The 17962-nt window shown below is 42.5% G+C and overlaps 1 protein-coding gene across 6 annotated transcripts in view; it reads right to left on the bottom strand.

Moving 5' to 3' along the window:
* cbl (Cbl proto-oncogene, E3 ubiquitin protein ligase) overlaps positions 1-17962 on the bottom strand; it is a 122685-nt gene that overhangs the window by 67016 nt on the left and 37707 nt on the right. For all 6 annotated transcript variants that reach the window (XR_009656855.1, XR_009656856.1, XM_060943853.1 and 3 more), the window contains exon 2: positions 14521-14768. Coding sequence is in view for 4 of the 6 variants with exons in the window: in XM_060943853.1 (XP_060799836.1) it covers positions 14521-14768 (248 nt within the window). In the remaining 2 variants the exon portion in view is untranslated. The remainder of the gene's footprint in view (positions 1-14520; positions 14769-17962) is intronic.

Raw genomic sequence — 17962 nt, 5'->3', positions numbered from 1 at the left:
ATCCTCCAGACGTGTCTTTTCACTCGTTTCCGCTGAAAAACACCAAGCGAGTTCGAGCTTTCTTCTCTTCTTTCGTCATCACCGGAGTCGAGAGTACCTTTTTAGGTTCAAACTGGTACCCTTCTAAGCCATAGCCTGCTTGCAGTGTGTCTTGCGGGATCTCTTCGTATGATTCGACAGAGCTGTCGCTTTCACTTGATGCGCCCGACGCCATGATTACACGCTTCTCTCCTAGTGCAGTGGGTAGCGCTGACGTCACGGTCTTTTAAAAATGGCGACTCTTGTGCCGTTTAGCGTACCGACTATTATATTTACAATTCCCAAGATATTTCGTTGTTTTCTAGTATATAAATTTGATAGAATACTTAAGAATACGTTACTTTGTCACATCAGCAACTGTATATATTATATTTGGTACCCCTTTAAGAATACCGATATCAAATAATGCGAAGCAGAGGATTCGCTTCTGTATCGTGTCAGGTGCATGCTGCAAAAAAGTGTGTGTGTGTGTGTGTGTGTGTGTGTGTGTGTGTGTGTGTGGTGTGTGTGTGTGAGAGAGAGAGAGAGAGAGAGAGAGAGAGAGAGAGAGAGACAGACTCATTTGCCATCTGTTTCCATTACCTCGTGTAAAGCTCAGCATTCTGGATCAAAGCACGACTCGACCCCCCCGTGCGGCGAAGCATATGGTATAATTATTTACCTTGCTATTTAACTTCCTCCCACCTGTTTCTTTTTGCAGAACAAAACTGGATTGTATTGAAAGATAAGAAGCAGTTTAAAGTGCAGATGCTGAAAACAAGTTTATTGCATCTCTCTCTCTTAAAAAAAAAAAAAAAATCCCAACAAAACCGAAGCACTACACATGCGCAGTGAGACTCGTCCCACAACCTCGCTGGACTGAGGGGGGGGAAAGGAAGTGCAATTGCTAACAGGAAGAGCAGTGTCTGACACACCGTGTGACTGCTACACCATGTGTTAGTCATAGATTCCTTCCACACTGCTCAAGCGTATCACGACTTCAACCACATTCATCCAGGATTGAGTGCGCAATCACATCCAAAACAACTCAAGGCTTAAAAACAATCTGCTGCTGAATTTGCGGTGCTTGAAAAACACGAGCGTTTATAGAAACGGTGATGAGGTTCGAGATCCAAAACGTCCTGCTGTTTAAAGTCATTAAAATAAAAAATTAACTGCTTCAGCCTTAACAAGCCGAGTAAACGACCAACCAGTGAAAACCACACCAAAGGCTCAATCATGTTTTAATGGGTTGGTTTTTTTTTTCTTCCTTTTCTCTTCTTCAGCTAAATTCAAGGTCACTCAAGTCACTTGAAGGAACTAAAAAACAGACACTTTCCAAAACCAGCCCATGGTTTCCTAGAAAAGCTGGCACAGACTCGACGTTTTATAGCACGTCATTCTGAGCTATAATGCCTTATTTAGGCAACTACAACCGACTAAAGATCCTTCACAAAGATCAAAGTAATAAACTGGCCTCATAAACATCTATTTCACCCCATCCATATAGCGGAGGTGCAGAAATTCGTGAATATTCCAGACCACCGTGCGTCAGGGTCCATGGAGGAAGTGGGCGCCAATCCCAGATGACTTCGGGTGAGAGCTGGAGTCCACCATAGACAGTTCAACACTAACGGGCAATTTAGAGAAGCCGGTTGTTCTAATCCGCAGGTCTTTGGACTGTGGGAGGAAACTGGAGCGTGCCAAATAATTAAAAAATAATAATAATATAAATCAAAAAACGTAATAAACCACAAGGCTCAACATGTATATAGTTTGCATACGTCACATATCTAAAGCCTAGGTCACAACCGGACGTACAATTTTTTTGGCTGTGCGATTTTTGGCGGTTCCCAAATCACTGTGGTTTTTTTTTTTTTGGCTTGTGGAGAAAGACGCACGTTGGCCGCAAGTTCGTCTTGCAACCTGAAAAAAACGTAAGCGCCCGTAGAGTTTGTTTGGCATGACAAAGAACCTCTGCGGCCGGTCTGCGGCTCGAAAATCAGCACGTCACACGCGCGCCCTCCGTGCGTTTCTTGTGTTTTTTGCACGTAGACCAGCCGTAGGAGCACGTACAGCCAGTTGGGACCAAGGCTTAATCTGGAACGAGATGAGATGGACGCCTGTTGTACGATTACTTTAGTCCCCTAAAACGAGGTACGATTTGCAAAAAATTAAAAAAAGGTTTGAGCTTTAAATCTTACGCTGGAAATCCAGCAACACTTGAACACAGATTAATACTTGGATTATAAGAAGTATTTACAAAAACAGTGAACTATTAACTACTCTGGAAAGCTAATAAAAACGCCCAACTCCTGAGGAGAGTCTGCATTCTTGCTAAAAACAAGCAGGTCAAGGAATTAAATCCGTGACAAATTTTAGCTCGTGTCTGGAAGCAAGTAGCTTTACACCGTTTCGACTAGAACCTTTCCACAGGAACGTAAAACACGCTGGACAGGATGGGAATACGATCAGTACGACACCAACCATTCAGAAGCCTTTAAATCAACTAAATAAATAAATAAATAAATAAATAAAAAAGCCTGCATGAGTACGGTTTACCTTATCAACTAGCTAAAGGCCCGGTCCCACTGCACTTACGGATGCAAAGCGGATGTAAAACGTAAAAAAATCTTTGCCATCCGTTGGAAAACGCTCTGCATCCGTTGTGTACTCATTGCATACGTGCTTCATACGCTCTATCCATCGAGCATCCGTCCACTGTGATTTCATCCGCGCAAAAAGTTTTGAGCTGCACAAAACTTTTAGAACGGATGAACTTTCCGCCGTGTACGATGTAAATCCGCGACATATACGAGCAACAAACGTTCTATGTCCGTTATCATCCGTTAAACGTCTGCTGTATCCTCTCTGCATCCTCTGGGCATCCTCGCAACTCACATCCGCTGAAAACGGAAAGAGGGAGGAAAGATAAGGTACAGGAAACGTCTATTCATCGTTAGTAGCACGGAAATAGAAAGGATGTAAGCGTATGCATCTCGTATATAAAGTATTCAAAACGGACAAAGCGTTTATATCTGGGATGTATCTCGTATATTTAGGATGTCTGGAGTATGTCTAGAGTATGTAGAAGGACACCTAGCGGACAATCGGTCTGCATCCGATATACATCCGCGCAACATCCCCTTTGTTTCCGTTAGGCGTACGTGATGCATCCCCTTCTTCCGCTATGCATCCGCTCTTTCTGCTATGCATCCGCTTCTCAGTTATCACCGGTAACCCCTTCGGAGCTGTCATCCACTTCCATCCGCTTTCATCCGCTAGGCTTCCTATGAACATGCGTTTAACATCCCCGCTATACACTACCCACGACCGTTCTTTTCCGTTCTGCTTTCGCAAATTTTCGCCAATTTTGTCCATTTCTGGAGCGGATGAAAACGGATAGAGCCACCCCCGAAATTTTGCTCGTCCGCTGTGTCCTTTTTGCATACGTTTTGTGTCCATCGGCCAGTGGGACCGGGCCTTAACACACACAGGCCACTTTATTAGGAACACCCCCATCCACCTGCTGTTTCATTTGACGCCGTTCTCTAACCAGCCGATCCCTTGATAGCGGCACAGCGCGTCAGATCACGCAGATACAAATCAAGAGCTTCAGTTCAATGTTCAAAACATCAGAATGGGGAAACTTCCGACTTCAAAGTGGGACTCTCTTTCACTGGGGCACGGGTGCTGGTTTGAGTATTTCAGACACCGCTGATCTCCTGGGCTTTTCACTCATCTCCACAGTCTCAAGTTTACAGAGAATGGTGCGAAACACAAAAAACATCGAGTGAGCGAGAGTTGTGTGGGTGGAAACAAACACGTTGTTGAGAGGTCAGAGGAAAATGACCAGCGGCGGGTTTCCCAAAAGCCTCTTAACGCTAAGAGCATCTTAACTAGGAGAGAGTGTTCATTGTGATGCTCGCTCTACCATGATCTTTGTGCTCCGATGCTTTTGCGAAACTCGGCACAGGTTGGTTCGAGCTGCCAGGAAGGCCATAGCAACTCGTATAAATCAACCGTGGGGAGCAGAAAAGCATCTCAGCATGCAGCAGCAGAACACCACATTGGGTTCCGCTCCTGCAGCCAAGAACAGGTTCCTATTAAAGTGGCCGCTGACTGTAATAGGACGACATACAACGGGCAAGTTAGTGAGTCAAGAACATGAATCCAAACTAAAGTCAAAACCATTGAGCACTGGATTATGATGAAGCCAAATCATGTTTGTGACCGACAAGAAGTCAGGAAGTTATTCTGCACCAAAGTGAAATGACTGAAATCTAGCGAGCATCGTTATTAACTCCTCCGGCCGACAGGTGAAGAGTTTATGCCATCATTTGTCGTCCGGCGTCCATCTGGCGTCATATCTCACAAAAATCGCTTCTTCTCTCTCAATTCACCAAGTTGTATTCTTTCTGGCAGGAAGGTAGGTCTGCCTGGGGTGCATATCGATCGCTTGGACCCAAATTTGCATCATTGCAATTAATAATGAAGATATGGGAGTAATTAAGCCCTAACAAGCGGTTTCCACACATCGCTTCTTCTCCCTCAATTCTTCACCGATTTTGATTCTTTCTAGCATGAAGGTAGGGGAACCTAGGGTGCATAGAACTTACACCCAGGTTTGCTTAAAATATGTTATTTACCAGCTGGGAGATCCGTATCATGAAATACCGTGACCGAGGTCTTGAAAGTACTGAGCGAGGCCCTCTGGATCACAGATTTCCAATTTTATGAGATTAAAAAAAAAATAGAACAATTAATGAATTTAAGGCCACATGGCCCTAAATTCTCTGCTATTTTTTCCTGCTTCACCATGACCCAATTCAAGATACTACATGTATGACGTGGTGGGCTTTCACCATTCGTGCAAGGCATTGTGGGATACAAATTTGAAACAGGAGAGGAGAAAAAAAAAAAAGTGTGTGCATGAAGCATGAAAGACCGACTACAGTAACAGAAAGCGAGAAGAAATGTTATTTACCAGCTGGGAGGAGGTCCGTATGGTGAAATACCGTGACCAAGGTGTTGAAAGTACTGAGCGAGGCCCTCTGGGCCGAGGTCACGGTATTTCACCATACGGACCGACCTTAAGCTGGTAAATAATATATTTATTTTTTTCTTTACCAAATTCTAACAGAAAGCAAGAGCGCCCGAAAGGGGAAACCGAGCCGAGCCGCCATTTTGAATCCTCATTCACGGCTGTAATGCAAATGGCTTCCTCCTCAGTATACAAGTGCACTTCCATGGCAGGGAAAAAAAAAAAAAAAAAACTACATTTTGCTGCCTATGTAGTCCCCTATTTATACAAATAGGAGTCATTCAGGATTCAGCCATGTTTTTGCTCGGCGTTAGCAACAGTTAGAGGTTTTTAGCTTTCTCCTGAAATGTTTTTTTATTTCTTCTTCCTCAGGGTAGTAAAACTCGCTTTCACTGTGAACGCTGCCGTTATCGCTATCCATGCTGTAAAATTAATGCTATTCTCCTGAGAAATGCTGGCAAAAATTTATAAGATTTTTGATAATCTTATTAGGGGAGAAAAAAAAAAAAAAAAAAGGTTATTGTTGACAAAAAAAAAAAATGCTACCATGTTTTTTGTGAACGAACGAGTCGCCAGAGGTCCATAACTGCAGTCCGTTCCGTAGGATACGAACCCGCTCGCCAGCCAATCAGAGCGCAGGATTTGATGGAAACCAGACCACGAAAAAAATAATTATTCATGAAGTTATGGACTCAAAGTCCTTCCCATGCCATGTGGCGCATAGGGTGGGGCTGATCTCCGCAGCCCTCGGCCTCTTGCCTAGCTAGGGTTACAGTGGGGGGGGGGTAGTTCTCTGGTAACCACAAGAGTTTGACTCCCCACTCGCATCTGTATTGCAGCAGCGTGCCATGCCAGACGGCAGCAGGTACCATTTTTACGATAGTCTTTGGTATGACCCGACTGAATAGAACTCACGACCTCCCGCTCGAGAGGTGGACACGCTAACCACTCGGCCAACTCGCGGTTAAAAGTTATGGACTAAATAAGCTTTAAGCAGTTCAACAAATCAAAAATCGCTTCTTCTAGGTCAATTCCTCACCGTTTTGGATTCTTTCTGGTGAATAGGTTGGTATTCCTCAGGTGGATATAGCTTCTATATACGTATAGCTTGTGATATTTACTGCGCAGAGTAGCCCACTTTAGATCATTCCTTCTGGACTAGGTGGGGCCGGAATGAGCTACACCATCATCGACGGTCTCGTTGAGGTTTTCCTGGAGCTTCCTGCGTGTACTCAGGACGGAGGTTACATACTGGCTTGGCCTGTTTCCACAAAGATCTGGTCATGCGTGCATTCCAATTAACCTCAGAGACGTTCTACCAACAACCAGTCCATGTGTGGAGTGCGGAAGGCTTGCGTGATATCGTTACAGCACCGAGACGGATCACACTCCCGTGAAGTGGATTATACTTAAACATTGGGGAAACGCAACAACAAGCAGGGTTTGATTTTTATTTTTACGGAACTGCTCCGATTTGTCCAGCCCAACCCCAAAGGACATTTGTGTTAGAAATTCTTCATATGCTGGGTGCGGTTACAACTCGCAGTCTGCCTTGTAGAATTCGTTTGATCGCTTTGACAAAAAAAAAAAAAACAGAAGGTGTATACACCCTGGACAGCTCATTAGGCCATCCTTAAAAAAAAATCCATTTCCTTTCCACCGGGTGAGCAAAAAAAAAAAATAAATAAAAAAATTCAGTCGGGGGAGAGGGATTTTTTTTTTTTTTAAATATATGGATGGATAAGAAATCACAATGCTGTGTTTGCTTTTTTCAGTACTTTATTACAAAAGCAGACATTTAATAAAATGACAGTTTAATCAACTGAAACTTGTACAAAAACTTTAAGTTAGCATTTTAAATGCTGACTGCAACATTTGCAAAACTTTTACAAAGGTACTTAAAATGTCCGACACACGGACTTTCTGTAGTTCTAAATCGAGCGTTAGGCCGAGTTCGGATGAAATTACACTATTAAAATGATCACTGAATGATTTGTTTTTCTGAATCTTTACTATTTTGTTGTTCGCTAGAATACCATTTCGCGATTTCACACTTAAGCAAATGTTTGAAAACTCCGGATCTGCTTCCTTCATGGTGGCTGCCATTTTTTTGTGCCGCACGGCGCATGCGCAGAGCTGATTCAGTTCAGAGTGCGTGCGCACTCGGCGGAGGCAGTAGTGTGTCGGAGGGAACAGAAGCAGAGATAACACTTATTTTGTCTCCGGTAAACCAGTCTTCTCTCGTTCAATTCCGTGCTGGCATCAAAAGACACCGTTGGTTGTAAATGAACCCAAACTGAGTGGTTGGAGTGTATTTTCATACACAAATGGAGAAATGTTCGCTGAGTGTGTAATTGTGTAGCCCCACTGCAGACCGTTGTCGTTGTTAATTCATAGCATGCTCAGCTGCGTGGCTCAGGTGGATAAGGCGCCACACCATAAATCCGGGGACCCGGGTTCGATTCCGATCCGAGGTCATTTCCCGATCCCTCCCCGTCTCTTTCTCTCCTGCTCATTTCCTGTCTCTACACTGTTCTATCCAATAAAGGTGAAAAAAAAAAAAAAAAGTGTTGAAAAACCGGCGTTAAAAAAATAAATAAAAAATTTTCAACGGCACTTACCCGGCCGGTAGACCGGAAACAGAACATTTTTTTAATAATGGCCTTAATCCTACATGTCTAACAGTTGTTCCATGAAATTGAGTCATATATGAGCTGATCGCCGACAAGGCACATAGTGCCGAGTCCACTCTAAGCCATGTACGACGAGATTGAGTGGAATGACCGTTTTATTCTATCCATATTCACTGGATTGGGGGGGGAGGGACTTTTTTGGCGCAAATTGATCCATAAAAACTTGACGCAAAACATCCGACAAAATAATTTCCAATGACGGCAAAATGCCAGGAGCAATTTGTGAAACATGCGATAATTCTTTTTTTTTTTTTTGGGGGGGGGGGGGGGGGGGGTGGGGGGGTGGGTCCATTCTTAACATCAAATACTTTCCATATTTTGGTGCCTTTTAATTTGTATTTCTTGACGGTTTTGTTTTCAAGTAGAGTTTTTAATTTCGTCCTCGGTTCGCTCAATAACACGCGCCGCCATTTTGTTTTTCTCTACTTGTGGTATATGAGCTGATATCCTTGTAGTAGAGTAGCCAATCAGAGAGCGTGACTGCTCATATGCAGTGAATGTGGAGAGAAGATCGATTTGAAAAGGGAAACGATGCTGGCTCTTTCCTCTTTCACTGGGAAATGATTTCCATTGTTGAAAAAAGACCAAATGAGCTGCACAAACACGTACAAAATAAGCGACCTCAAGCAAATAAGCAGAAGAGAGAGAGAGAGACAGACCAGGATGAGCGAATTAAAAATAAAAAAGTTGAGATGACTTTTAAAGCAAGTCTGTTATCTATCAGGGATTGTCCCAAGCAGAGCACTTCCTCTTTCTGCTACAGCTATTTGCATTGAAGACAGTGCAGCAACACAAACCATTGGGGAACAGATACGATCTTACAGCAGAGAGAGAGAGAAAAAAAAAACAACAACAATTTGCCCTACATAAACAGATCTAGGACGTGTCTCTCGACAGACACCCCTTGTTCGGTTTGAACGTTTAAAGGAATCGGCCTTTACGTGTGAATACAAACAGTTTTTCAACATGACAAACAGTTTCACAACTGCTGAGAGCTTCTGCTTTTAGACGGACCACCCACGCACCACGCTTCATGCCAGCATGCTGCTTCTCAGAGTCAAGAATCACTTCGAAAAACAGGCAGGGACCACAAAAGGGTCATGACAGACTTATCTGTACAGACCATTCACCTGAGATTTAAGTCCCCGAGATGCGTTTGGGACTTCCACCAGAAGTCACTGCCCAATATCGTGCATGTAGCCCATTGGAATCTGGATCGCGGCTTCATTTCCATTTAACTGCACGGTGCTGCGTGCAGAAAGGACGAGATTTATAGGGTGGCTTTGCGTGTTTATATTTCACATTAGTGAGTTCGGGACGGAGACTCGAGTTAAACTGTACCCGCAGCAAAAAAATAAAAAATAATCGGATAGACAAGCAGCGCTTGAAAATTCTTTTGCCTTCCTGCTCACTCAAGGGCGCAGCCATATTACTATTTTGTGGGCGGTGTCTGACATCTCACCGATGGGTTTCCTGTATCATTGGCTCACTGCTCCCGACACAATGATGTATCCGGACGTACAAAGTGTTGTTGGAAAAACAGCGGGGTGCAAAGACGATGGTTGCAAAAATAATAAAAGGTGATGATAATGGAAAAAACATTTTGTCCGCGTTCCATTGCTGACAACTGAGCAATGTAAACAACTCGCTAAACAGTGGCTACAACAACCTGGGACCAGGTCACACCTTAGAATCATAGGAAAAACACCGTGGGTGGTGCAAACCCATCACCCTGAGAACACCATCCCTACAGTGAAGCATGGTGGTGGCAGCATGATGCTGTGGGGATGTTTTTCATCTGCAGGGACAGGAAAGCTGGTCAGGACTGAAGGAAAGATGGATGGCACTAAATACAGGGCAATTCTGGAGGAAAACCTGTTTGAGTCAGCCAGAGGTTTGAGACTGGGACAAAGGTTCACATTCCAGCAGGACAATGACCCTAAACATACTGCTAAAGCTACACTGGAGTGGGTTAAAGGGAAACATTTAAATGTCTTGGAATGGCCTAGTCAAAGCCCAGACCTCAATCCAATTGAGAATCCGTGGCATAGCTTGAAGATTGCTGTACACCAACACAACCCATCTAACTTGAAGGAGTTGGAGCAGTTTTGCCTTGAGGAATGGGCAAAAATCCCAGTGGCTAGATGTGCTAAGCTAATAGAGATATACCCTGAGAGACTTGCAGCTGTAATTACAGCAAAAGGTGGCTTTACAAAGTATTGACTTGGGGGGAGTGTGAATACCTCTGCACACTCCAGATTTCCATTTTTTCATCTTAATATTATTGTGTGTCACAATAAAACAATATGCACCTTTAAAGTGATCGGAGTGTTGTGTAAATCAAATGGTGCTAACCGCCCAACAATCCATTTTAATTCCAGCTTGTAACGCAACAAAACACCAAGGGGGATGAATACTTTTGCAAGGCACTGTACACAAACATTATGTACTGCCTAAAAGCTGAGCTCTCGAGAAGTGTAAAACGTGTTAATAAATAATCCCACGTTATTTTTTAAGCTCGAGACCTGCACAGGTCAGTGCTCAGCCTCTGAAGTTGGCACCAGCATTGAACTGACGTTGCAAAACCCGTTCCTTTCCTGGACAGTGCTCGAGACCGCTTAGCCACATTCCGAACTGAGGTGACGCAACGTGGCGCTTCCATAGTCAGGACGCAGTGGCACCAAACCACAACTGTGGAACCGCTACCTGAGGCTGGCGCGCCAATTACGTTCTTAAACATGCTCGAACTCGGTTAAACGTACACATACAGTACAGACAAGTACCTTTATCGGCTTCAGCCAAAGGCGGAGCCAAAAAGCAAATTAAAAACAAGCGCTGGATAAAAACCCATCTCTTTCATGTAAATAAAAGATACAAATTCTGTTGTCCGGTGCTCCACTCTGAACTCACACGCTAAACAAACTCCTCTGATTAAATCCAGGCCAACAAGGACGTCTACAGCGGCGACACTTAACGGCCGGTACCTGACCACCAACGAATTTACGTCACATCCTGGAGACCATATTGGTTGCCCATATGCAATAAAACTCGACGTGCTTTTGGACTTAAGCTTATGGTCACTAATCAGGTGGCTGCGCTTGTGTGCATTAATATAATTAAGGCTTGTACTATGAATACTGATCAGGTTTAAATGCTGTAAAATCCTTTAAGTGACTGGGATTAAGTTTTAATGCCTGGGACCCGAGTGAGGCACTCAGGACTGGAGTTTTAGTGACTGGGGCCAAGTTTACATTTGACCATATCGGTCTCGTTTTCTTCGCGGATGCACTGTCCGTTTACATTAAACCGCCTGGAAACGCCGGGAAACGGGAATCCGCCAGGGTCCACGTATTCAATCCAGATCGTGTCAGATCCAGTGCTGTGTAAACATTCAGAATACGCGGATACGCTGTGCTGAGCTCTAGCTGGCATCGTCATTGGACAACGTCACTGTGACATCCACCTTCCTGATTCGCTGGCGTTGGTCATGTGACACAACTGCTGAAAAATGGTGCGGACTTCCGCCTTGTATCACCTTTCATTAAAAAGAGTATAAAAGTATGAAAATACTGCAAATACTGATGCAAATACTGCCCATAGTGTAGTTATGATTGTCTTTAGGCTTGCCATCCTTCCACTTGCAAGTGGTAAGTGATATGCGCTGGGATCACACACACAGCGGCTCAGTCCCGAATCACTGCTCGTGCGCTTCACTCGCGCGCTCTGTGAGCTGCGCAGGGCCGGAGTGCGAACCCTCCAGAGGGCACTCGCTGTTCAGGGCGGAGTGATTTGGAGCGCAGGATGCCTGCGGAGCCGAGCGTATCCGTGTATTGGTGTTGCTGTGTCCACGCGAATCGTTTTAAAAACGTTAATCTGATGATCCGCCGATACGGTCTAATGTAAACCCCATCTAGGAGAGTTGTGACTGTCACAGGAAGCCCCAGTTTTTGCACCTCAGATCGACTCGAGTATTTCCACGATGCAAATGTTTGAGTCGGAGTTTTAACACAGTAAGACTTGAAATGTTCGACATGAACAGTAAAACAGTGTCCATTTTAAACAGCTGCATCGTAATATAAATATAATGAACATTAGATTTAAAAGTGAAGCAAATGTTCAAAATCTGCATTTGCATTATATTACGAGGAAAGGGTCCTGGGTTCAAACACTGATATACGGAATAATTCTATTTTCATTAAAGCTAGACGGCCTTTTGACTTCGCGCAAAAAAAAGTGAAATTTAGTTCCCTCTGAAATGTGGCCATTGTGCGAACATCTCACAAAATATCAGGCCATTCTGTAGCTGGAAAGTTATTTAATTTGAGGGGATTCCTGAGCATAAGCAGACAGAGGAAGTCTGTGTGTGTGCGCATGCGCAGGTTTACCTTTGACTGTGCACTGACAGTTCCGTCATTCTGTTGCTAAACAAACAGCTGATCACACCGAGGTGCTCGCTGACAGCCAATATTTATTAGTTTGGTCCTGCATTTCCTTTCCTTCGTATATAACTTTTTTTTGCAGTCCGGTTTCCATCAAATCCTGCGCTCTGATTGGCTGGCGAGTGGGTCTGTATCCTATGATACGGACCCCGGTTATGGACCTCTGGCGACTCGCTCCTTCACAACAAACATTGGAGCAATTTGTGTCAACGTTTATTTTCGCATTTCTCAGGAGAACAGCATTAATTTTACAGCATGGATAGCGATAACGACAGTCTTCACAGCGAAAGCGAGTTTTACTGCCCTGAGGAAGAAGAAATAAAAGAAAAGATTTCAGGAGAAAGCTAAAAACCTCTAACTGTTGCTAACGCTGAGCAAAAACATGGCTGAATCCTGAATGACTTCTATTTGTATAAATAGGGGACTACATAGGTGGCAAAATGTAGTTGTTTTCCTGCCATGGAAGTGCACTTGTATACCGAGGAGGAAGCTGTGAATGAGGAATCAAAATGGCAGCTCGGCTTGGTTTTCCCTTTCGGGCGCTCTCGTTTTCTGTTAGAATTTGGTAAAGAAAAAAATATATTATTTACCAGCTTAATGTCGATCCGTGTGGTGAAATACCGTGACCTCGGCCTTGAATACTGACCTTGGCCCAAAGGGCCTCGCTCAGTACTTTCAACACCTCAGTCACGATATTTCACCATATGGACCTCCCAACTGGTAAATAACATTTCTTCTCGCTTTCTGTTACTGTAGTCGATCTTTCATGTTTCATTCGCACACTTTTCTCTCCTGTTTCAAATTTGTATCCCACAATGCCTTGCACGAACGGTGAAAGCCCACCACGTCATACATGATGTAGTATCTTGAATTGGGTCATGGTGAAGCAGGAAAAAAATAGCAGAGAATTTAGGGCCATGTGGCCTTAAATTCATTTTTTTTTTTAATCTAATAAAATTGGAAGTCTGATTCAAATTCAGTAGATTTCAGTCCACTAAACAAAAATAACTGGGTGCCGGGAAAATTCTTTTTATGACCTACACTTAAAATCTGAAAGGCGGTCTAGCTTTAAAATATGTTCATTAAAATCATTTTTTGGCTGTCCAACAGCAAACTCCTCAATAAATGAGACTTAATTTGGGTTCATTTAGGCTCCAAATGTTGACTTCACATCCTGGAAAATGGTGGCTGGAGAAGGTTTAAAATTAAAAAAAAAAAAAAAAAAAAAAAAAGACCCCGACACATCCTCAACATCAAGTTGTTTCCCCCCCTAGAACGGACCCTGCTTCAGATGTAAAATAATGGCAAAATGCCATAACGCTCGGCCAACAGTGAACAGGAAAATAGAAGTAGTGCATGGGTGCAACTCCTAAAGGGGAGGTTTGTTTATTTTATATATATATATATATATATATATATATATATATATATATATATATATATATATATATATATATATATATACACACACACACACACACATTATATATACATACACACACTTTATATATATATATAAAAATATAATGTGTATATATATATAATTTTTTTTATTTATATATATAAAAATATAATATAGTGTGTGTATATATATATATGAGTGATTCCACGCTTATGGGTACTGAAATGGGGACATGAACTTATTTTTAAAAATTCACCTAAAACCATTTCTTTTTTTTTTACCATCAGGTCACAAAACATGTAATCTTTAATGAATGATATGTTAAAAGATAACTTTAATTTTCTGAGATGTAATAAAAACATATTTATATGCCAAAGTCAAGCCTATGAGTTCCAAAATGATGTCTGTTCCATTACTTCTGTTACGATTGTCCATCTCGCGTCTGTTACAAATTAATTACAATCTAGCTCTATACCATGTTAATCTTATTGAAAGAATGTGTATGTTTATTCTACTGCACATGTTTATTAATTATATTTGCTAAAACATCACCTTCCTATGTTTCAAAAAGTAATTCTACATTGTTAAAATTGAGAATATATATGTCCACAACACTTCTGTTACGTTCTGACTTTGGCATATAAATATGTTTTTATTACATCTCAGAAAATTAAAGTTATCTTTTAACATATCATTCATTAAAGATTACATGTTTTGTGACCTGATGGTAAAAAAAAGAAATGGTTTTAGGTGAATTTTTAAAAATAAGTTCATGTCCCCATTTCAGTACCCATAAGCGTGGAATCACTCATATGTAAAAAAAAAAAAAAGGTGTAAAAGAATTCATAACACTTGAGTGAAGCGTTGTCAGTGTGGCGCCATGTCTGGTGTTATGTCTGAAAAATAAAATGCATGCAGGCTCACCTCGGCTGCGAGTTCTCCTCGTACATGCGTTCTTTGCCTTCTTTGAACAAACTAATCGTCTGCTTCGTCTTCTTCGTCAAGTTCTCCATGAACACACGGAAATACTCGTTGTCGCCCAGAGTCTCCATCTTTCCTTCATAGCGTGACAGGATGGTACGAAGGTGCTGGTAGGTGTCAGGTAGCAGGTCCAGGATGTATGGAGGGCTGTTCTTGAGGGCCAGCTTCGGATTCTGGCATAATCGCACCACCTACACAAAAACAAGCGGTCCTGTTATACCATAAACTACTTTTTTTTTTTGGGTTAATCCCACCACACTGAAACAATTAAAAAAAAAAAAAAAAAAAAATCAAAAACTTGATAAAATTAAACTCCTGTTTTATGTACATCTTCCGCTCAACCATTCTTCTGCATTTAGTCTGTGAAAGGAACTGGATATAAGCTTAGACCTGTACATGTAGTAGCTTGCTTATAAACTACGACTCTTGGATCAAATATAGTTTTGGATTTCCTTTTAAGGTCATGCCCGCCTACTCAAATAGGACGCATTCATCATATTCAGATTTTTCTGCTTATACACACACGTTGCACTGACAGCAACACTGAACTGCGCTCAGCTGAAAATGTGAAGTCCATAACCCAATCGATCATCAACCAACAGCTCCGTCTGTAACCAGAAACCACTCGACCACCAATGTGATCGTTATTAACGGTTTAAAGCACGGGACACGTCTTAATCCATTTCCATAAAACGTCCTGTACCTGCACTGTGCCAATATTGTTTGATAGGTGAACTCAACCTGAAAACCACGAGAAGAAAAAGCGCTTTCGGCCTTCAAATCCTCCAGCTTTGGCTAAAACACGTACAAATAAAACATTTTTTTGAAAAATCTCTAAAATTTCTCATATATCTTTGTGAAACTGCACTGCACAAAGAAACCTTTCAACTTCCAGGGTTCCTGCTGGCACTCGTCTCACTCGTTAAATCACGAATGTAATCCATCCGTGACGAAGAGAAAATTACTAGCAGTCGTCACAGTGACTTATAAGTCATCTTTTCTAGAAATCCCTGTTTGCTGAAATCCAACCCCGGACGAAGAAGAGACCGCAGGAAGCCAGAGTGTAAACAAAGAGGACGTGTTATGGTGACCATTAAAAATCTACACGATGACCAAATGGGTGCCGCGCTTTTGACCAGTCGCAGTGCGTCTTAACGGGTCTGGTGTTGGTGTAATTATCTTTGTATGAACCAAACAATGGCGCAGTTGAAGTTTTTTGGGCGGGGCTTCTTCAAGCACTGACGATGATTTAAGGGCTGAAACAGCCACGGGGGGAGGCATGCTCAGAGCCCCGACCGTCCCCGAGCACAATCGGGCAGTGTCAAAAATACAGGGGTCGGTTTAAACCCCCTCCACCAAAGTGAAAGCGCTGTCAGCTGGCAAGCGACTGAAGGGAGATGTGTTTCGTGCCGAGTCCCCGTGGCGAACGGATGATGAAAAATTGCAGTGTTCTTCTGTGTTCGTTTCATAAATCGACGGGAAATTCGAATTCTTTCACTGTTTGCTCCAAGATTCTTCTCGACTCTGTTCAATTGTAAAATCAAGTTGTGTGTTGAAGTAAAGGCTAAAGGGAGGTCTATAACACCTCTCTTGAATAATTCCCTGCTAAAATAACCGTCAGTAAGCTCAAACTAAAGAGGTTTATTTTAGCCTGATGGTGCACGGGCTGCCCAAAATCAAGTCTCTTATTCAAGGCTGGAGTGGAGCCTAAATTTTAAACGTAATGGAGAAGCCTGTATCTGTACAAATATTTGAATCGTGCCAGTTTGGTTGGTATAAACTTGTATTACATCCACCCTGATAAGTCTGTAATTAAAGAAGGGGGGAGCTGAGAATATTTTTCAGAACGCAGGGGGAACCCTGAACTTTGCATTAATCATGTAATTCAGTGTGCTTTGGAAGAAAACGAGTATTACAAAATAAAAAAGGGCACCTCAGGACTAGACTAGAGTCCATGATTGATATACCGCAGTAAAAGCACCAATCAAGTGCACTGGTTTCACTTTAACCACTAAGAGAAAATGTACACCCAGTCCGAGCCAAGGTTCTGGTCTTCTCGATGGGGTGGCTTCAGGAGGTCTGAGCACTTGGGCCTATTTTAAAGCTCTTGCCCAGACACACCCGCTTCCCAGATTCCTCGACGTTCGTCTGGTTCACAGAACCACTTCCACCAACTGTTTTCAGGGCAAACTACGTCATGAGGAGAATTCAGTAGATGAAAAATCAATCATCGGTATAAGTAATAATTTGAATATTCATTGAACCATCATGAGCATTTGCATATTAAATGCCTGTTAAATGAACACTTGACACACTGGTAGATTTTCCTCAAATCAGATGAAATTTTCAAAAATCACATCGTTCTGGTACGTCCAAATGCCAGAGAACGAAACTGGATCCAAAAGAAGCTGCCGACTGCTCTCGGTCTCATTAGCAGCAAGTAACGACCTTGTTGGGCCAATCGGCACAAACAGCAGAGGTTTTCATTTTAAAAACAGATTCGATACATACAATATGCGCAAGATCTACAGCAGCAGTCAAAAGTTTGGACGCCTCTACCTAATTCATGGCTTTTTCTCCATTTTAACCATGTTTTATAGAACAATACTGGAAACATCAAAACTATGAAATAAACATGCAGAATACAAGCAGGTTACCCGGTGTTGCAAAATTCTGGCTGGCCCCAGACTTCCATGTCAAATTTGGTGAAGATTCATCAAGAAATGGCGATGATGTTCACCCAAGACAAACAAAAATCCAAAACATCCACCACCCAGGGGCCCACCGTGGACCCCTGGGGCCCAAATATGGAATTTCTGAGCTCTGCCAAATTGTGGCCATCTCCTGTACCTCCGTGCCAAGTTTAGTGGAGATCACTCGAGAGTGTGTGTTGATAAGTGTATAAATGTAATGTGAAAGGCATTGGAGGGAGGGGATGGGTGGATGCTGTGCCCCCCAGGGACCTTCCTGGGGCTCGTACATGAATGTGTTTATATATCTGCAAAATTCGGGGTCAATCACTGCGCCTACTTGCCAAATTTGGTCAAAGTCCATCAAGAAACGGCGACATTTGAGAAAGAAAAACTTGATCGCTTATTATAGAGATGTTCATCACATGGGGGAGCAAAGATATGAAGTTTATCTTCAAGTGGTAAATATTCGCAAGTGAAAATATTTTCAACATGAGCTGTTCATGTCACTGTATAATGTTCTTTATTATTAAATAAACAAACAACCCACGCAAGTTAATCAATCAAAAGAATTTTAATTCTGAACCGGTTCGCCATTCCAACAACGTCCATCTCATGTTTTCCCGCTGACGAGAGATATCATCGGAGTGAAATAAACATCAGGAATTATTATACACAGGACACTTTTTCAATGG

This window comes from Neoarius graeffei, chromosome 17, assembly GCF_027579695.1.
Source record: "Neoarius graeffei isolate fNeoGra1 chromosome 17, fNeoGra1.pri, whole genome shotgun sequence".
Taxonomy (NCBI): Eukaryota; Metazoa; Chordata; class Actinopteri; order Siluriformes; family Ariidae; genus Neoarius; species Neoarius graeffei.
This window is presented reverse-complemented; position numbering and strand designations above follow the sequence as displayed.